This window comes from Theobroma umbraticum, unplaced genomic scaffold, assembly GCF_002168275.2.
Source record: "Theobroma umbraticum cultivar Fairchild unplaced genomic scaffold, ASM216827v3 scaffold_51.0, whole genome shotgun sequence".
In the NCBI taxonomy this organism is placed as follows: domain Eukaryota; kingdom Viridiplantae; phylum Streptophyta; class Magnoliopsida; order Malvales; family Malvaceae; genus Theobroma; species Theobroma umbraticum.
The window spans coordinates 3,791,843-3,813,576 of NW_018397260.1; the positions used below are offsets into that span (position 1 = coordinate 3,791,843).

At 32.2% G+C, this 21,734-nt stretch overlaps 3 protein-coding genes across 4 annotated transcripts; all 3 read right to left on the reverse strand.

Moving 5' to 3' along the window:
- Nucleotides 1-480: 480 nt before the first annotated feature.
- Nucleotides 481-7,263, reverse strand: EFS (histone-lysine N-methyltransferase). Its single transcript, XM_021428459.2, is given in 6 exon segments — nt 481-566; nt 710-879; nt 2,816-3,020; nt 3,216-6,455; nt 6,458-6,960; nt 7,110-7,263. Coding segments are annotated over 5 exon segments (3,912 nt in total). The 5' UTR covers nt 6,669-6,960; nt 7,110-7,263.
- Nucleotides 7,264-9,379: 2,116 nt separating this feature from the next.
- PI (K-box region and MADS-box transcription factor family protein) lies at nt 9,380-12,246 on the reverse strand. The gene is made up of 7 exons (XM_021428650.2): nt 11,983-12,246; nt 11,770-11,836; nt 11,104-11,165; nt 10,910-11,009; nt 10,756-10,785; nt 10,594-10,638; nt 9,380-9,795 (listed from the first exon to the last, which is right to left on the reverse strand). Exons 1-7 carry the CDS (start codon nt 12,168-12,170, stop codon nt 9,658-9,660), a joined length of 630 nt encoding a protein of 209 aa, XP_021284325.1. The 5' UTR covers nt 12,171-12,246; the 3' UTR covers nt 9,380-9,657.
- Nucleotides 12,247-15,581: 3,335 nt separating this feature from the next.
- PTAC6 (plastid transcriptionally active 6) lies at nt 15,582-19,844 on the reverse strand. 2 transcript variants are annotated; one of them, XR_016351215.1, is made up of 7 exons: nt 19,096-19,844; nt 18,744-18,812; nt 18,406-18,510; nt 17,005-17,124; nt 16,729-16,873; nt 16,312-16,401; nt 16,193-16,234 (listed from the first exon to the last, which is right to left on the reverse strand). XR_016351215.1 is itself a non-coding variant. In XM_021428795.2 (6 exons), the coding sequence occupies exons 1-6, from the start codon at nt 19,600-19,602 to the stop codon at nt 16,118-16,120; spliced, it is 1,008 nt and encodes a 335-aa protein (XP_021284470.1). In that variant the 5' UTR covers nt 19,603-19,808; the 3' UTR covers nt 15,582-16,117. The 2 variants fall into 2 exon arrangements, 1 of the variants encoding a protein (XP_021284470.1); XM_021428795.2 differs by lacking the exon at nt 16,729-16,873 and having other exon boundaries at nt 15,582-16,234; nt 19,096-19,808.
- Between the last annotated feature and the right edge of the window lie 1,890 nt (nt 19,845-21,734).

A 21,734-nucleotide genomic window follows, 5' to 3' on the forward strand; every position in this document is an offset into this window, starting at 1 on the left:
GGAGAAGAGGAAGAAATAGACGAGGAGCCCACCTGTTGGAATTAATCACTTCCTCAGTAAACTACATTAAAAAATTATCACATGACTGCACTATGTCAGCATAAAATCTTTCTGAAAAGGCGGAAAAAAACAACATTTACAATACCTGGAAAGATTAATATGCTTCCAGATAAACTCATACTGCATCTAATAGGTAAGTTAAATGTATTTTCCTATACCATCTCCATGCATTTTCATTGAATCATGCCAACAGATCTTCAAACAGCTATTGGTTAATAACCTTTAGAAGTACCTCTTCCATTTGTTAAAACTAAAATGTTCCATCTTACAGTCCGACCTATTTTTTCACATTGAAGTTATTAAAGGAAGCCTCTAATCATTATTAACGTTACAATAAATAACGAATGATTATACTAACAACAATAAAAAATTCAGCAACACACTAAATAGCATATAACTACTTAATTAATCAACTTAGGTTCAGACCTCATCAATGCTTTGAGTTATACGGCGACGGTGCAAAAATCGATTACTATCAATACGCCAAAAGTGTGATGTTGATGGCACTGCAATAATTGGAAAGTGTGTTAGAATTAAAATATAAAAAAAAAAACGAAGCAGGAGAAAAAAGAATCATTATACTAAACCAACAACATTTCTATCTACAATTTAGTCAAGCAGTTTGGCTATCAACAGCAACAATAAATACCGGTCATATGTTTCCTTTCAAATCCCTTCCCCAGTTCCTTATAATTTAAACCATCACAACCATCTTCCTCAGCATCTGATATGCCCAACTCGGCATTAATATCTGCATTGGACTTCTCTTGAGGGATTGAGCAATCAGCAAATGCTTTATCCACGTTGTCCCCACAGACCCTTCCAAGTAAATAACAAAAAATTCCAATTAAGACATCAAACTGCCTTTCTCAGCAAAACCAGACAAAAATCACCAATGCCTTATAAGATAGGTCAAAAACATGAGGAAAGATAAAGAGATGACAGTTTTTATGTATCTAAACTACTTCCATGGTAATGGGTACGATAAGATACAGAATGAGAACACACTTGAAATGGCAAACATATCATTAAGATCAGCCAGAAGAGAAAACATCTGATCAGATAGTAAGATACCACATTTTACGAAGACTAAGAGTCTAAGATCATTAGAAGAACACCCAATTGTGTTTCTGCAAGTTGTGGAGTATGCTTTAGGCCTAGGTGAAATTCAACAAACCACAACCACTACAGGTCAACCAAGTCTTCTATACAAACAATCTGAAGGCCAAGGAAGTCCAAAAGCATAAAGAAAACTTCTGAGGATAAAAGGTGGACTTCACACAAATAGGATAAAAGGTTATCATTCTGATGTGACTTCCACAATTAAAACTTTTTCTAAATGGCCCAAAGGTTAAATCTAACTGCACAGAGAGTAGAACACTGCAAAGCAATGCACGGTAATGGTTCTTCCCACTCTTTCATTTTTAGAAAAAAAAAGAGAATGTATTAATCATAGATGTCAAAAGCATCCTGCTTTAGCTTGACTAAAGTGAGACTTAGAGTTCTGGCATTCAAGAAAAGTTAAATGCAAGGAGCTTCAGGCAAGTGAAGATATAAAATCCATGTCAGTTCATAGAACATATGTGAAAACATGATTATGGTCTTACTGTCGACAGGAAAACCTTAAATACAGCAAACTGAAAATATTCACCAGCTCCATCTTTTGAACAGTTAAATAAAATGCAAAACTAACTTGTTCATTCATCAACCAAGACACCTGTTAAATAGCCAAAAGAACTTTAGGTCCAGCATGACAGGAGATTTTGTCCGAGAATTTAGATACAAGCTTTGTCTTGCAATTGCTAATGAACAAATCTGTCTATTAAGAGCAAAAGGACTAATATGCGAAACACTGATCTTTAACTATCCTTTACTGCCCAATAAAAACAAAAATTTGAAGCATAGAATGCACTTGATCTAAAATCACAGCATAGTGAGATGGGCAGCCATCCCTGAACAAGTTCTCTTATTAACTAAAAGTTGTTTCATCTAAAAGTATATTATAATCATTGACCAATATCAAAAATTAAATATTTAAAATGTTAATAGTACTTTATTCTCTATGAACTATTAAATAAAACATCAGATATTATTCTTCCTAAAGGAACAATCATTGCACAATGCACTTCTTCCTCATTGAGTCAATACTATTTAAAGTGAAGAAAGTGTGAGATGACAAGAGGCAGATAAACAAAAGAAAGTGATGTTGGGAATGTCTGCATGTGGAGTTGAAACCCATTTGTCTTACATATAAGCAGTAACATGCAACAGTTAGAATTTTAAGAATGAAACTAAAGGTGGCCAAGTGTGTTATAAGTCACTGTAATACAGCCCTAAAAAAGGTATAAATATTTACCAAGCATTTTCTGTAAATTCACTAAATGAAGGAAGCAACATAAGCCCCAAAGGCTAATCAAAACCTGGTTGAAAGCAACACCCGTTTCCTAATACTGTAGATACCAGAAATAGGTTGAAAAAAGCATAATTTTTATTTATGAAAAGAAAAGCATGAGTTGGGTGATTAAACTATGCAAGATCCATAGGTTAATAACACATCTGATCATTGCAATTCATAAGATCTGTGGATAAATAAGTGACCCTTCTTATACCATGTATGTGTTAGAGCCAAGTGACTGGCTGTTCTCAATCTTTTAAGAGCCAACAAATCAAACATGGGAAAAATATGCACAAAATAACAGGTTATACATAAATTGCATATCTAAGATGATAAGTAGATGTATGAATGACAGCATACCAACGGCATGCCTCATCAATTGACTTTACAAGTGCAACTGGTATTCGCCGCCACTTATGACAATCATCACAACGCACCCAAGCATTATCAGGCTGTGTACACTGCTCCATGGTACCATCTGATACCAAGTCAACATTAATCATGTCTGCCGATGCAATACTGTTGCTGGTATTTGAGATCTCAATATCATCTGAAATGTGATTTCCTGCAATATCAAGTATTGTAAAGTTAATACAATCTCCAATTTCCGCTAATCTGAAAAATTTTATCCCACTGGCAAGGAATAACAATGACAACTAATATGTGAAAAGATTAAAGTGATAAGAAATAATAATAATAATAACATGAGAAAAACAAAGAAGGGAAGAATCAGTAATCTATATCCTTATAGTTCCAGTACCTGTTAGTGGGTGCCTTCCTCCTCTGGCAACAATGTCTTTGTCAGAGCCTTTCTTCTTTACTTTGGTCTTACTAACTGACTTCAATTCATCCCCTTTCTGCTTACAAGCATTTCCTTTCCTGCTCCTTGCTGTATCAGAGACTCTGGACTTTCCCTTGCTCACTCCGCAAGATTTTAAGCTTTTGGAAGGTTGATTCCGCTTGTGTTTAGAGGAAGACAAATTCTTCGTGTTCTTTGTATCTGGAACATCAGGACTGCAACATGCTTTAGCATCCATACCAATTTCCACTTTCATAGCCTCTTCAGAGACACCAAGTCCATTCTCTCTTGAAGAATTTGCACCAGTGGATGAAGTAAGAGCTCCGCTAGAGCAAAATCCATTAACTGTTGTTTTTTGTTTGCCTCTGCAATTCTTTGATGATTTAGATTTCCTTGCGCTGGCTGCACCAGGAGATTTATGATTATCCTTCTTTCCCCGCTTGCTACTCTTACTACTCTTAACACCTCCAGTAGAAGCAAGCGCTCCAGAAGTATTCAAAACAGTATTATTTGACTCTTCTTGGTGTATTGAACCAACTTGGGCATCAGGAATTAAATTGATTACTTCGGAATCTGGTGAAGTTCCAGGATCAATGTACTTGTTCTCTACAACTTCCCCAGATGCTTCAGCCACCACATCAGACAGACTTACAGGATAATTATCTGCAGCATCTTCAGCAGACTTTTCAAGATTTTCAGCACTCTCCACAACCTTATGTGCTAGTTTTAGATCCATAATAGAAGCATCTGAGCATGTTTTCACCTTTTCTAAGTCCTCCTTAAACTGCAACTGCCTTTCACTTTCCAGTTCCCCTACTTTATCTTGAACAACATTAACTAGTTTTGGACATTGAAAACTGGTTTCTTTCCCATGATTATTAAAAGAAGTATCAACAGAAACTGATGGATCGACCGATTCTGTAACCACACTATTCAGATTAATTGGAGCAACTCCCTTGCCCACTTTGATCTTCAAACGTAGGCAATTGGTTGAAGTGTTACTTATCCCACTTGACCCTTTTCTGTTTTTACCAGCCCGGTTTTTGCTCCGTTTCCCACTTGCTTGGCCACCCCCAGCTTTGGACGGTTCTTGATTCAGCACTTCAATACACCCAGGCTCATGATACTGCTCAAGAAATTGTGTAATATTACTCAACAATCCCCAGTCAGTAGCACGAGCTGGCTTGGATGAACAGCTTCTCTTCTTCCTTGAAGCTCTGAAAATAAATTCAATACTTTCATGTGGGGCCTGCTTCATGTTCCTGCAGTACCTGGCAATCCTTTTCGCTGGAGCCTTTCGGCTTGATTTGCTCTTTCGGCTGCCTCTTCGAGAAGAGGAAGATGTGGCAGGATGATGTTTAGTTTCTGAAACACAATCAACCTTGACAACATCCTTTCCTTCATTTTCCCTTTGTCTGGAACAGTCAATTGAACTGCTTGAACTAATCGCAGCACAAGCATCCTTTGCCAAAATATCCAGTGGATCCAACCTCTCAAACAAGCCATTTTCAACAACATCAAAGGGCTGACATGACAAAGAATCTGATCTATCACCAAGACAGTTTGCACCTAGCTCAAAAGAATCCCCTTTCGAATTGCAGGCATTTTCTTCTGCATTTATAATTTGACTGGGAGTCTCAACCTTTGTAACTGCAGTTACAGCAGCCCTCTTCTCAAAAATCTCTGCAACACCATTTTCATATTGACCATTAACATTCTTTTTGTCAGTTTGTGCATTCTGATGGGTACCCAATGATTCAGCCCTATGTAATGTTTCCAATGTACTCCAGCTACCCTTTGAAGCCAATAACTCAATGCATATATCATCCGTACATTTAGTTTCCACAGGTTTAGTAAAACTTTCCAATGAGAGATCAGTGCCACTCAGATCATCTTTCTGGTTATGCCAGTCACTACTACTCACAAAATCACCTGTTACACTTATTAACTCAAAAGGCACTTCACTCTTTTGCGAAGGCAATATTTGGTTCAGAACACCAGCCCCTGTCCTTTGTACCACGTCATTTTTCTCTTCACACTTTTCTTCCCCATCTTCCATGACCCCCTGCTGAGTGGAACCAGTGACACTCTCATCAGCCTTCTCCTTATCCTGTTTAACACAATTTCTAGGTGAAGTAGCCACTGTTTTCAGTTCTGATGGCATTTCAGTGTCCTGTGAAGCATCATTTTCTGAGTCGTGATGATCAACTTTACCCAGATTCTCAGTCAAAAAAACCCCACCTTGAATGTCAATACATTCTTTTAACATCCAACCAACCACAGTTTCATCATTTCCTCTCATCTGGTCTATAGAAATCTCCATGCCACTGCTCAAACAAGCAGTATTTTCATCCTGAGAATGTCCATCCACAACAGTTGGACCATCTTCACCTAAAATTCCTCTGTTTTTCAAGCACAACAGATCAGTTTCTAAATCATTAACATTAACATTACCCTGATTTTCATTCAAACAAACCACGTTATCACCAATACTATCACCCATCAATTCCTTTAAACCAGAACGATCTACATTTTCCTGATTTTCATTTGAATAACCTGTGCTATCACCATCACCAATCAATTCCTCTGGACCAGAACCATCTACATTTTCACCCTGATTATCATTCAAACAAACCACACCATCACCACACCTACCATCCATCATTTCCTTTGAACCAGAACTATCCACATTCTCAGACTGATTTTCATTCAAGCATACCACACTATGACCATCCTTATCACTAATCAATTCCTTGGAGCCAGCACAATGTACATTCTCACCCTGATTCTCATTGGAGCAAACTGTACTATCACCACACCTATCACCTGTCAAGACATCTGAAAAAGAACCATCCACATTCTCACCCAGATTTTCATTTGAGAAAACTGCACTATCCCTGCACCTATCACCCATCAATTCCTTTGAACTAGAACCATCCACACTTTCACCCCGATTTTCTTCCAAACAAACCACACAATCATTGCACCTATTGCCCACCAATTCCTTCATGTCAGAATCATCCACTTGTTCATCCTGATTATTTTCTGAGAAAACAATACTATCACCCATCAATTCTTTTGAACAAGAACTATAGACATTTTCACACTCATTTTCTTTCAAACAAATTGTGCTGTCACAACATTCATCACCATCCAATCCCTTCAAACCAAAACCAACCACATTCTTGCACTCACCCTTATTCCATCTCTGCAATCAATATCCCCAGACCTTTGACAATCAGTATTTTCATCTTCACTCGTTTCACCAGCACAATCCACATTAGGATCAAACACAATGCAATCCCGCTGCTGAGGCACAAGGTTTCCCATCAACTCTGTGCACGAATGTTGCTCTGTAGCAGCAACTTCACGGAAAGGTTCATCAACCAAGGTCCTATTCTCGCACAAACCCATCTCCGGCTTTTTTCCAAAAAATAGTATCAACAATGAAGCAAAACCATACTCCAAACCAACAAAAAAGTGAAAAAAAGCAAAAGAAAACTTTGACCCAACAATAAAAATCAATCATATCCCCTTAACCAATACAATGCACCCTCAAATTCACCGCCCACGAATCCCTACCTCCCTTTTTCTAACCATATCCTTCCTAATAAAATCTTCAAAAAAGAAAAAAAAAAAGGAAAAATAATACCTTCGTCAAAACTCGCTCTGAGGACAAACTGAAAAAACCCTAGAATCCCTTTCTCTGCAGAATCCAAAAACCACGAATCTCAGAATCTAAACACTAATGCAGATAGAAAAACATAACTAAGAACAAAAATAAACGGATAATACATTGAAACAATTAACCACGAAGGAAAAAATTAAAGAACATAGAGAAACTAAAAAAAATACCTGTTAGAGAGAAGAGGAACCAGGCCGTTGAAGAAGGAAGAAAAGGTCCTTTTATATTTTTAATTTTTTTATACTATTTTTTTTCCCCTTAATAAACTGTTTGAGAGAGAGAAAGAATTCGGTGGCGCTGTAAACAGTTTAGCACGAGAAAAAGCGAAAGAGAAAAAAAAAAAGAAAAAAAAGGAAGGGAGGGAGGCGAGATCGTTACTAAAATATCAATTTTGACCTTTCCTGCTTTGATTAGGTGAAAAATCTACGCGCCCGAGTTTGATTGGGACAGCCTCACTCCCTTATCTCTCCTTTTTACACGTGTATTTTTATGGATATTTTTGTCATATCAAAAAAAGAATCCTTTTGCCTTGAAGTCTGAAATTTAGTTTTTAGTTTTTTAGTGTTTTTTCTGTTTTTGTTGGTAAATTGGCACGGTAACACGGTAGAACATCGAATTCACCCGCACCAGGGATAAGAACACTGACAAAGGTTAGGCGGTTAAAGTTTTTTTAACAAAATATTTAAATTATTTAAATAATTTTATTTTATTTTATTTTATTCAATCACACTTTTATTTTTTTATTTTAAATTAAATAATTTCACTTTCTATTTTAATACCACGTAAATATAAAAAAAAACAACGTTTTAATTAACAATCATCAATATTAATATCCATTTGATATAAAATAAAAATATAAAAATTTAATTATACATAATAAAAAATAAATATTTATTTAAATTTTTTTAAAATAATTTAAAAACTTTTTAAAATATTAAGTCTTTTTCTTTCTTACAAATTTATGGTATTATCAAATATGAAACTACCAAGGTTAAGACTGAAAACAAGCAAATAAAAAATAAAAAAATTATATAGTATTTTACATTAGTGGAATTAGAAAATTGTTGCATGTCAATTAAGTTATATTTAGAAAGCTTAATATAATTATTAAGTGGACTTATGATAATTATATAAACTTGTTTAATTTTTTTTGCGTATTTTAATTTTAATAATAAATATATATATATATTTATAGCTTATAGTGTTTTATGACTTAATTGATAGAAAATGAAATTGACAGTAATTTGTTTTGAAATTGTTCTAACATTAATTTGCTTGTGTATGAACATATGATTCATGTATATGTACATATTTGATTATGAAATGAGTTGTTTATAAAGTACGTAACAGAAAAAGGTGTGACATGAAACATATATATATATATATATATATATATATCTTGTTGCATAGAACAAACCTTTTTATATTTTAAATTAAAAGTTTTGGTGAGAATTAAGAATAAAGGTTAATTAAAGTGACACGTTGAGTTGCATATAAGGAATGCTTTACATCATTATTTTTATTTATAATTCTCATGTGCCATATTTACGTAAATAAGTATGATGACATTAACTAGTATGAAATTAAACTACTAAAGGGCTAAATTAAATCACAGTTAGCTGGCTTTACATTCACATCAAGCTTGTGGAAACTAAATCTCAATCTTTAAAAAAAAATATCGAGCTATTAATAAAATTGCAATTGAAAAGTTCGGGTGTAACTTTATAATATTTTATATTATTATTTTATTTCTGCATCATATATAAAGTTGTGCACTAATTTTAAGAAGATATATATATATATATATATATTAATATTTATTGTTGTATCATTGAACATGAATACTTATTTTTTATTTAATATTAAAATAATAATTATATGTAAAATACTAATATTTCTTAAGTGCAAAAGTAATTTTATATATATATAAGAAGATTAATGTTTCAATTATATATAATTCAATTTATGCAGTATTAATCTATAAATCATATAATACTAGACGAAATCAAGAAAATATTTTTTTTGTGACAGTCATAAATTAGATAAATTTTAGTAATATTTATAATAAAAAATATTTTTAATGAAATTTATTAGATGCTATTAGAATTCTTGTATTTACTAATTAGATAAATATTATCAATATTAAATAAAAATCTTTGAAATGATAATTTAGAAATATAATGAAACATATATGATTATTTTTGTCAATTATATATATATGCACGTGTATAAATAATAGTGATAATAATGATATCATTAACAAATGTAGTAAGCAAAGAGTTTATAATGATTGCATATTTATAATTAATTAACTACTAAATAAAGGAAAATTAAATCAATAAATATCATATCCAATAGCAAAATTTGGCAACTACATCCTAACTCAATAATCTTAATTAAGTAACTAATTAAGAAAAATCAAAGTAAGCAAGAAGACTGGTAACACACAGAAATAAACCAGTGTCTATATACTAGATAAGCACATATATAGATAATGGGTCTCAAAGTAGACAGACATAGTGATCGTCCACACTCCACAGGTCAAGTTCATAGTTGCTAGTAATACGGCTTTGACTTATTACAAAGCTAAGGGAAATGCGTTTAAGATCATCACAAACACTGGGAAACATGCAGAAACTTAAAGTTATTAGTATCAGAAAAGCAGGCTAGAGAATTTCAGGCTTCAGCTAGCTATCTGCCCCAGCCCTCACAACATGATTACATCCTCTCTTGCAGGTTTGGCTGCATAGGCTGCACACGGAAGGCGAAAGGCATCTGCGAGCTGAAGTCCCTTGCTCGCTGGTATCCGTTGTCCATTTGCTCTCTTGCATTTTCATAAGCTATATGCTGTTGATTCTGCAAAATCAGAGATTATACATTCATTATAAACCATTCATGAAAATTAACAAGCTAATGGGAGTGATTGACAAGAAGCTGTTTATTACATAGGGATAAAAAAGAGGGAGAATTAATTAGGCCTTTGACCCTATATATATATATATATACACACACACACACACACACTGATATAGCAAGGATCCTAGGTCTAGGTTCGACATTCTTTTCCACTGCTTTAGAGAAAAACTACTGTTTCCTCTGTGTAGCTAGAGAAGCTTTGATATGTCAACTCAACAACGTGCTGCAAAATGCAAATACTCCGATTCCCATATATAAATCTTTGCAAGGCATTGTGCTCGACAGGTAGCTTCTTAGCTACTGAGACTCTAGAGCTAACATGACATTACACCACTCAGTTGCAAGGCCAACTTTTTCCCTTTTATCATGTGAAGACTCTCGTTTGGTTGGGTAAATATAATCAGATTAATCTGAATAAAGTTTAAACTAGGTGAGCAAGGGGACATTACACATTTTTTTCCCTCTCCCATCTTATAAATCCTTACTGGAATTTAGTTGTATATCTCATTGAATAGTTTTGCTCATTTTCTTTTTCCTTTCTGAATGATTTTTCAAGTAGAAATGTTCCTTCTTCTTGTCACTTTCATTATAGGCACAAATCTTCCACACCATCAGTTGTGATCACCCTTTTCTTCCCATTCAATTAACACAGAGCTACTATGTCAACAACGAGATATTAAACAGTGCTCACTTGGATACATAAAAAAAAAGGGAGGTGAGATATAGGAGAATAAATACCACAATGAAATTGAGCTGCTTATTGTCCTCCTCTAACATTTTCGTCTGAGAATCACTCACCCAAAAGCATAGAAGTTAGGCAAATATAATTAGCAAGTAATTAGCCAATTGTAGTCACAGAAATACTAGTACTAGTAATTATATATAATACTATATGCATACATTTTTCCTTGTCTCATCAAGGACGTCCATCTGTAACACACACACACAAAAAAGAAGGGAGCCACAATGAGATTGATGATCAGCTTTAACTTAAATATAGTTTGGAGATGTTTAAGGGGAAAATAGAGTGTTAATGTAAGTAATCAACACTGGCCTGTTTAGCACGGACACAGGCAAGGCCATTCTCAAGGGCATCCTCAATGGCCATCAGCTCTTTGTACTGCAAAGATGTGATATCCTCGCCTTTCAGATGCCTAGGGACATGCTTAAAACATAAGACCGAGAGAGGGAGAGAGAGAGAGAGAGAGGAAACCAAAGAAATTAACAAAGCTGGAAAAGTATATGTACCTGAGTTCAATGTGCATGCTATCATTCTCTTTCTTGATTCTATCTATTTCATTGCTAAGGTTCTGTGAGTTTTTATTGTAAGAGAAAACAGAAAGAGCAAAAAAAAAAAAAAACTGTTAGTTTATTGACAAGAAAATCCATAGCTATATATGACCTATATAAGAGCTTACATGTTGGTATGTTGGTTAAATTTGTGCTTTTGACCAAGAAACCCTAGAGTACCACCATGAACTAGGTAGATCTTACTGGAGATCTGTTCAGGGAAAATGCATTTATTGTTTTGTTATGCCTTTAAAACTGACTCCTATGTAGTTCTTCAATTTTTTGCAAGGAAAAGGAAGGTCGACAATAACATTTTATTTCCAGATCTGTTGATAGATGTTACATTTCAGATAGTTTTAGCTTTCTTTTTCTTAAAAAAAGGCATAAAATTTATGCATGAGAGAGGGACAGCTAAAGGACTACATCAATTCATCCCATTTGTAGATCTATTCAGAGAATTCATAGTTCATGTTTTTTGTTAACTTTTTAGCAAAAACAAAAACAAAAAAAAAAGTCATTTCCTGGTACATGCAAGAGAAAACCAGATGCCCTTTGCTAGGGTCACAACAGATAGAAAAAAGATGAAACATCATAGGAAAGAAAGGAAAATAGATTCAAACCTACCTCATGTTTAGCATCCCACAGCCTCTTTCCGGAAGTCTTGTGATATTGATCCAAGATATCGATCAAACTTCACCATAAGAGGAATTTTTTGTAACAAAAAAAGGGAACAAGCAAAACAAGTAACCCCATCAAGAAAAATTGCGAAGAAAAAAAGAAATCCCTTGTTGTTAGAAGCAAAACCAAGAAAGAAAAAAAGGGAAAAAAACTTCATACTTAGTAGAAGGACTGCAGTACTCATGCATCTTGCCAGAGCTAGCAAAGATAATAAGAGAAACACGAGCATCACACAGCACGGTAATCTCCTTAGCTTTCTTCATGATCCCATTCCTTCTCTTTGAATAAGTAACCTGCCTGTTGCTTGAGTTCTCGATCCTCTTGATCTCAATCTTGCCTCTCCCCATCTCTTCTCTTTGCTCTCTTCCTTTTTTTCTTCTCCCTTGTTTTGCTTGTGAAATGATGAATTGAATGGAGCAGAAAATGAGGTTTAAAGGCAGAGAAAGGGAGAGAGGAAAACAACAGGGAAGCATTCTATTTCAGGTTTGGAGGATAGAGAACTTTCTAAGTGTCACAGTACGGGCATGTTTGTTTCAGGGTTATTGACAAGGCCAAGCCAACTGCCTTTTTCTTTGTTTAATCTCATGTTTTTGAAAAGAAATGGCTTTGTTAGTTTTTGTTTCACCTTGTTAACCATTGGTCTCTAAGATCCTCTTGGTGAGAGTAGATACATAGCATTAGTAACCCAAGGAGAGCTCTTAGGGTTAGGGCTAGAGTTTTAATATGGAAATTCGGACAAGACTTTAAAGGCCGGCGTGAGGAGGGAACAACAAACATCTTTAGGAGGCTTTGATGTGTTTCATACGTAAAATTAATGTAGAAAAAGAAAATTCGGAGTGCATGCAGTAAGGTACACGTGTCACGATTAGAAGCCATTGAAATCTAGAATGGTCTTGTCTAGGGTTTGAGTGATGGAATTACTAAGTATGGTAGTCTATAATAAATCATATCTTAACCATCAAATCAAGATCAAAGGGAACAAAAGTATTAATTTTATTGAAGGTGGAGATGTATTGTTCTCCGAGAGCCAAAAACTGTCGAGGTCTTTCAAATAGGAGGTCTAGGAATTGGCTTGGGGTTGGGGCAGCGGCGGCCTCTGCTCTACATGCCAGGCCGCTGCATTACTTGACAAGGGAGGCAACGCCCATTTGGTTTTGTACATTATGCAATACTATGCATTTTGTTTTGTACATTATGCAATACTTGTTGATTTCCCACAAATTATATATTTGAACCATACATTACTTTGTTTATGTTTTACCATTTTCAAAAGATGTAATTTATAATAAATAGTAATTAATGAAGATTTACTGCAATGGTTAGTTTTACTTGAAATGATTTAATAATATTTTTTTAAAAAAAAATTAGCATTTATTACTCAATCTAAGTGGCAAAATGATGTACATGATGATGATCTCCATACCAGCCTACATTAGATTTATAAATATCTGTAATCATATCATAAACATAAGCATTACGTGATAATTAGTCAATAACCAAATCAGGATGAAGCTAGGCAACCAAAGGCAGAAGAATAAAGGTTAAAAATTTTAAAAATTAATATATTTTTTTAAAATTAAATAACATTAATATATTAAATTTAACTAACAATTAAAAGTTGGTAATAGAAAATAATTTTATATAACATTTAAATTAAAAAAAATTATAATAATTTTTTAAAAAATTGTACTCGATTATGCTTTTTGGATTCAAATTCATCAATTATTAATTATATACTGCAAAATATCAATTTCTTTAGAATTGAGATTTAGATGTTTTGAACCTTGTTCATGAGTTAAAACTTGAGGCTTGGTGACTTAAGTGTAGGAGAATAATTTAGACAATCTGTATATTTTATTTTAAAAATTTTGTTAATTAGTTTCAATTTACTTATACTTTAATCAAATTTAAAAAAAGTTAATACTATCAACATCTAGTATTCTTATTTTATTTCTATTTACACTTATAATACTAAATATAAATCTATAATACATAAAATATAAATAGTTAAATACGAAATATAAAATTAATAATTTTCTCTTATATAATTAGAATTATTTAAAAATTATATATTCAAGATAATTTATTTTCAACTAAATATGAACCTTAAAGCACAAACAAAAAATATACTCAAGATAATTTTCTCTTACATAATCACGATTAATAAAAAAATAATATATTAATAAAATTTTAAATAACGGTGCAACACTACAACTTATATTTAAGAACTATATAATAATTTATTAATTTTTTAAGATAAAATCATAAAAAATAAATTCACATAACAAAAAAATAGAAATGACAAGTAGAAGATAAAGCCCACATATGACATAACAAAAAAAAAGAATATACTTGATAATTAGTAGAAATTTAGAGAAATAAAATTAAATGAAAATTTAAAAGAACATATGAACAAATAGAACAAAAATGAAAAAATAAACAAATATAAATTAAAATTAAAATAAAAAAAACTTTAAAGTTGAATGAAGCATGTGAGATCATTTTGTTATTCTTTATTTATATTAATTATTAAATAAAAAATTATTTTAAAGGCACCATTAAAAGAGTATATATAAAATTTTAGAAATTTTATATAATATATATAGATATAATTTTAAAAATTTTGGGGACTATGCTAAAAGGGGAATCTGGCAGTGAACCAAATGCTGCTCATTTTAAAAAGGAAAATGCTGCCTTTTATAAAGCTAAAGCACTGGAGGGATTCAAGTGTAAATTTGTTCTCCACCAACATATATATATATATATATATATATAGAGAGATTTTAAATTATACATAATAAAAATAAGTTAATATTTTTTTCTATTGTATTTAATTAAGTATTGTTTGAAAAAATTTGAGTAAAATAATAAATTTTTGTAATTAACGGTTAATTCATTATTATTAATTAAAATATCACTTATCATTTTATATTCATATGACACTGATATAATGTTAACATGAAGAGTGAAAAATATCATATGACTATGTTATCATACCATATCAATATATTATGTCTTCATTATTATGACATGCCACATAGCATAAAACAATTTATAAGTGATATTTTGACAACAACAATTAATCAAGCATCAATTATAAGAGTTTATTTGATATAAAATAAAAATATAAAAATTTGATTAAATGCAATAAAAACATAAAGACTTATTTGAAGTTTTTTAAAAAGTTCAAAAGTTTTTAAAGATATTATATTTTTCATAATTGATTTTCATTAAAATTGAAGAAATAAAAGTTTGAAAAGCATGCTAATTTAATTTGAAAACATTAATTTGGATGAATAGCATTGTATTTCATTTTACATATCTTTATGGATAATACAAAAATATCTCACCGAATGCTTTTGTATTTCTGATTGATTTCAACATAAGGAAATAATAAAAAAAAAAAAGGAAAAAGTGAAAACAAGAGAAAAGAAAGAAAAAAGAAATTGAAACATTGCCGAACAACAGGCCAAAACTAGATATACATGTTCTTAATTTTGCAATCTTTTATCGTATTGACATTGCATTACATGTGTTCTAATTCATTCCTTAAGAGACTTTTCCTCATATATGTCAAACCAGAGGAACCTCTGCTAGAGACCATATAAAATTATCCTATCATATAATATTAGGGTAAATAAATCATCATTTTCATATAAATAAGTGAAGACAAACAAACAAAAAAACATCTATTTATTTCAACAACATATGATAAAAAATTGAGAAATTGACAATGGCTAATTACAATAGTGAAGAAATTAAAGATAAAGAAGTAGATTACCTCGATCATACAAAATCCAATTACCCACAATTTATCATCAGCTAAGCCTAGGCCGCAACTTATAAATGATCAAAAGATTAAGAGTTGCCAAATCCAAGGACTGCAGAGTTTACAGTAATCCTGCACCGCAATGGCTACTGGATAATTGCTTAAAAGAAATGGAGAAGTTTAGTCTTTGTAATCTAACAAAAGAGAATGAGGAATGAGGATTCACATACTTGACAACTTCAACTCAAACAATCGGTCCAAGTGATGAACCCCATTTTATACAAAGAGAAATAATTACATGTTCTTGTAGCTCCAACATACAACGAAATTGAACAGGCCCGATAACGCCAACAGCATCCACAGAGAACCATAGGTTGAGGAAGTGACATTTTGCTCTCCATTGTCAATTTTTGCTCTGCAGGTTCAAACTTATTTCCTATCAAGCTAACACATCCAGACAACCTGTCTACTTGTTGCATGATTGTCTTTACCTTCATCATGCAACCTTTTTATTTTGTCATTGGATTAGAACCAATTTGAAATGCTGAAGTCTCGTAGCTTTCTGAGATGTCTTTCCATGTCTTCTCTGGTCTTGATCCACTCTTCCCTTTCTATTACAGTTGTTGGATCATCTTTTTCACTCTGAAAGCATAGAAAAGGAGTAAATTAGGTAATGCCTAACATGCAACTACAAAAGGATTTGGAGAATGAATAGCCACCGTATGAATTATTTTGAAGGAGTTTCCATTATCACGTATAACAAGTAGGTCACTCTTCCTGTCCCGGTTTCTTCCTCCTGGAACTGTGACCTACAGACAGAATCAATAAGTTAGACCAGGGTAAATAACAAAATGAGCAGCAACCATCCAATAAGGATCACATAGCTAATTTTCATGTTTTATGAAAATGTAGGATGAGGAGGATTCCTTAGTGACTACCAGAACTTCAATATATGACCTGAAAGACTCCCAAAATGGAAAAAGATATCCAAGTGTAACGGTCCAGTTAAACATGTCCATACACAAGTACCTGCCATCTTTTTTGGCTCTTCTCACGTTAATTATTTACCAATTTATATATAACATTTGGCTTGAAGAACTGTAGAAACATTATGAAATTCAGTTGCTTCTACTTGCCTTTTTTTTTTTCCTTGATACATTCTAATATTCAAGTTGTCCTCGAAATAGGTTCTAGAGCAAGCTGAAGGATAAGAACAAGACTGTATATTCACCCTCACTAGCTAAAGCATCATCAAGAATGAGGAATACTTCTTATTTAAATCTGTAGAGCAAAAAAGTACTTCTCTAGGTAAGAAAGAAAGCATAAAGGGATGGAAGGCACAAGTCATGTTGTAGCCTCATGTGCAATATTAGAAGAGTATTCAAAGTAGATTTAACTATAAAATTTCTTACCAAAACTTTTGCTCTGGTAATTGACTTGGTCTTGGAATCAATCACATATATCTCCTCAAAGTCTAGCACAAATTCTGGGTCACCCAACCTTCGATTCCTGTAATGTTTTGTCAAAAATACCTGCAATTAAAAAACAGCCAGCTCATAATATTGCTGAAAGAAAATCAATGATCCTTACTCCTTCAAATTGAGATAACAACCAGAATTCCATGATGCAGCAAAATGGGAGGATGATTTTTAATTATTCTGAATTCCTAAATTACATAATTTGTCATCTCATTCACATCCTGTTTTGCTATCAGACCAAGGATAAATGAAGACTTCAAGCTAGCACTCATTTTTCTTTCTTCTTCTATTGCTTTATTCTTAATTCACACTTCTTCCGGTATGTCTGTTTTATACAAAGTTTTTCTGTCTTTTTCCCAATTAAACTAAATCCCAACTATAGTAGAGCTAATAAAAAGCAGACTAGCTTTATTTATTCAACAGAAATCATACAACAAAGGTATGCTGCAATTGACAAAGTATATAAATAGCGCAAAAATTGAAATTCTAGCTCTCTTTAGGCCAAATCTGCAAACCAATTGAATCTTGTGAACAGAAGGACTCCTCAGTCGCAATCGACAAGCATTTAGGAAGCTTTTATCACACATGGAAACAGCATAGAAAGATAAGATATAAGAGCGAGACTGCATATGGTAGCACATGGCTAAACTCACGTATGGTTGAGGATTTGCCTGAGTTAAATTGGCCAAATATGAGATTGGAGCATGTCTTTAGGGAACCGAAAAGACAGATATACCTAAATTCCTACATAAAGGGAACAACCTGACAATTGCATTTAAAAATGTCATGGAAAAGAGTCTAAATATGACCGCTAGCTGTTTAACAAGGCAATCCTCTAACCTTCTAATCAAGAATAGAGCTAATGTCAGTAAATGTAGTTAACGCCAAACTTATTCCTTACTTTTATTCCTTGTTTTAAAAGAAAAAATGTGCCACCCTTTAGCAATAATACTTATAAGGCAAAAAATCTAGAAGGCTGGATTAGTGTTTTATTTTATATCATTAAATCTAATGCATAAGCAAATTGTGGAGTTCTCTCATAGGTTTATTGAGGAAGAATGGGTATTGATGGAGGAAAGATCAAACCAACTAAATTTAGCAACATCAAACACTCTTAAACCAAAATAAAAATGATTTAAAGAATAGCTACCCATAATGTTACTCAGACCACAAACCAAAACAGAAAGATACACTTGTATCGAGTACATGTTCATCTTGGAAGGATCAGGTTAGCTGGAGGAGGGAGCGGATTCCGGGAGGGTCAAAACCAGAAGCGTATTGGATTCACATGCTAAACAAATGGCACATTATGCAGCAATAGATAAGAAGTCATACCTTCATGACCTCCCTCTCAGATTTGTAAAGTGGATCACGTGGTGCATCAATGGGTGGTTCTGTAACGTTGTAGCAGCCATAATCACTCTTTGCACAGCGAATATACTGTAATTTTGACATCAATAGAGTTACGTCCCTTAATGAAAACAAATCAATTAATGAAAACAAATCAAAAGACCAACTTAAATGAAGTCAATTTGACAAGCTGCCCAAATTAAAACACATTAGAATCTGTTTGCTGAGAATATTATAGTCGCATTAACTTTAGATAAGAAATTACATATAATATGTCTTCAAAAAGAACCAATATAAACCAAAGTTATCAACAATGGCACTACCTTTTGAGGCATTGGAGCCAGAACCTTGGGAATGGAATACACATCCGTATCCGGTGGAGTAACATACATCTGAAAAAGCATATTAAAAAAAATTACAAATACAAATCACATAGGAAGTCCAGAATCAAGAATTAAACACCAAACAATCAAAACCCATATGAGAAAACCAACAAAAATCACATCAAAAAGTCCAGAAACAATAATCATATGCAAAATTTAAGCAACACCCATATGGAAAAAACATAAAACATAAGTAACACAAAACAACCAGAAAAGGTAATTAAGTTCAACACAAAAATAAAACAAAACATCAAAAATGCCCTCAAAACGAATACCCCACTAAGGCACTAACCTCCCTGAAATCATAAACATCATTATCCGGGTCGGGTGGCTTCCGAATAAAAAAATCGCAATCCAACAAGCTAATTTTATGAAACTCCTCCTCATTTATCCTATAATCCACCACCATATCCGAGTCCCACCCTTGAGTCGACACGAAGCTCTTGCTTTCAGTAATTGTAATGTCCACGTCAACAGTAGTAGAAGAAGCAGTAGCAACAGAGGCGGCGGCTAAAGGGTCGTATTCAACGTCGAAGTCTTTCTTGTTCTCGAGTTCTTCGACTTCTTCTTCGTCCATGTCGTAGTCGTGGGGTCCTCCCCCGTCGGCATCGCCGTCGTCGACCCGCACAAGGAAGGAGGGTTTAAGGGTTGGGGTTAAGGGGGAATGCAGGGGTTTGGGTTTGAGAGACGGGAAAGGAAGGAGGGAGTGGTTGAGGAAGAGGGACGAGTGAAATTTTGGGGTGAATAATGGTGGGGAGAGGAAGAGTGTGGCTGTGGTGAGGGTGGTGGTGGTGGTCATGGTAGCGGGAGAGCGGGGGAGGGAAACAATTTGCGAGTTTGGATTAGATTTTCGAAATAAAAAGTACTACTGCTTAGAAATCTTTTCTCTTTTTCATTTTGGATAAATTGTTTTTGTCTTTGGGTCAAATTTCTTGGTACATTTTTAATAAGAAACTTCAAATTAAATGCAAGTTAATAAACCAAGACCAAGTTAGGTAATAACTAAAAAAACTTATCAATTATTGAAAAATGATTAAATAAGTTTTTATTTTTAATTATATTTAATTAAAATTTTATATTTTTATTTTAAGTTAAACAATAACTAACTTTTGTTAGTTAAAATAATAATAATTATTTAAGTCATTTTATATCATGAAGAATGACCTAATATGTTGATAGATTATAATAGTACAATCATGTAATATGTTAACACTATGTGTATAAAAAAAATGAATGATATTTTAATTAATAATAATTAATTAATTATTAATTATAAATATTTTTATTTAAAATAAAAAAATTAATTAAAAATAAAAAATAATTTAAAATTTTTAAATATTATAAAAAAAAATTAAAACATTATGTCATCAATAATCTATTCTTTGAACTTTCTACTCATATAAGCTATTTGTATTTACCTATCAATAGATGTAAAATATGTAATCACCTTATAACATTATTAAAACTATTACCAAAACTATGAAAACTAAAAGATCAAAAGACTATTTATCAAAAACAATAAAATACACATTTTTTCATATAAGTGCTATTGTTCAACCATTTTTTGTGTTGTTGTTATTATTATTTAATTTATGCATTGAAATTTAAAAATTTTGACAAATAATTTATACATTTATTATTTGTCTATTTAATTATCATGCAGTAGTATAACTTAAAATATATATTCATTTTCAACTCTATCATTAATATATAATATAATAATATTTTTCTTATATAATTCCATCCAACATTTAAAAGTAAATGCTTTTTAAAAATAAAATTTTAATAGTAAGTGTTTAATTTCACTCATAACTCCTTGAGATCTTTCAAGTATTGAGTATACATGTATTAGGATATGTAAATAGTTAAATATAAAATTTTAATGTTTGTTTAGTTTAACTGTTTTTTAATTTATTTACCTTTTAAAAGTAAAAATCAAGTCAAAACGTGATTTTTAAAAAGTTTCTAAAAAAAAACTCCAAAGAAAAGCTTTTTTTTCTTTCTTTTTTAAAACACATCAATTTTTTAAAAAATACATTTCTCTCAATCAATCTCTCTCTCTCTCTCTCTTCTTCTCTCTACAAATTGCGATTCCTCTCTTTTTACAAAAATTATCAAAAAAATAAAAAATAAAAGATCCAATAATAGAATATTTTTCTTTTTTATTGATTTATTTGATTTTAACATCTAAAATTGTATATAAATTTGAAATGTTCCATTATGGTTTATTAGAATATTGAAAGTGACATAAATACTCTTTATGATAATTTTAATTAAATTAAAACTTATATAATTTATTTTGTTAAATTGTTACAAAACAGCTTTAACTTAAATTTTGAAATTATTATTTTTTATAAGAACTTATAATAACTTTTAAACTAAAAAAAAAAACTTAAGTCAAATAGATTCTTAGTACAACTCAAATATCTAAACTATGATCCTTTAGTCAAACAATTAACTTTTCTAATATTCAAAATGAGAAAGAAAACAAAATTCCACTATTGTGACATTGAAGCATCTTTCATTGATTTTCTATGATTCAATCCATCAGATGAGAGACAAGTATATCGATAATCACTAGTTAATTGATTAATAGAGTGTTTAATTTCTTGGATCAAATTTTTTTTCTTTTGAAAGAAGAAGAACGGAGATTCGTTGCTTTTTAAATAAAAAGAGTATGTATCAATCCACGAGCCAAATACTAGAGTGTATTTTAATAAATGTTGAACTAAAGTGTGTGATTTTCGAAACTTATTCCATTATTCCTAGCAGTATTTTTATCTTCAATGGTGTTAGAGAGTTTACTTTCCTGCATCTGCGTTTACCTGCGAAGTAGCTCCCATGTCGCGATGTCAAGTGCCATCGTGTGTTTCTGCAATGGTAAATGTTGCCAGTGCTTGAGGTGTCGCATTAGATTGCTAGAGATTCAAT

Coding starts and splice junctions, on each gene's coding strand:
- PI (XM_021428650.2), bottom strand. CDS start 12,170: ATGGGGAGAGGCAAGATTGAGATCAAGAGGATCGAGAACTCAAGCAAC. Junction 11,166..11,769: donor TGTGGGATGCTAAACATGAG/GTAGGTTTGAAT, acceptor AAAAACTCACAG/AACCTTAGCAATGAAATAGA. Junction 10,786..10,909: donor CCTGTGTCCGTGCTAAACAG/GCCAGTGTTGAT, acceptor TGTGTGTTACAG/ATGGACGTCCTTGATGAGAC.
- PTAC6 (XM_021428795.2), bottom strand. CDS start 19,602: ATGACCACCACCACCACCCTCACCACAGCCACACTCTTCCTCTCCCCA. Junction 16,402..17,004: donor TTACCAGAGCAAAAGTTTTG/GTAAGAAATTTT, acceptor TTCTGTCTGTAG/GTCACAGTTCCAGGAGGAAG. Junction 16,235..16,311: donor CCTTCAAAATAATTCATACG/GTGGCTATTCAT, acceptor CTATGCTTTCAG/AGTGAAAAAGATGATCCAAC.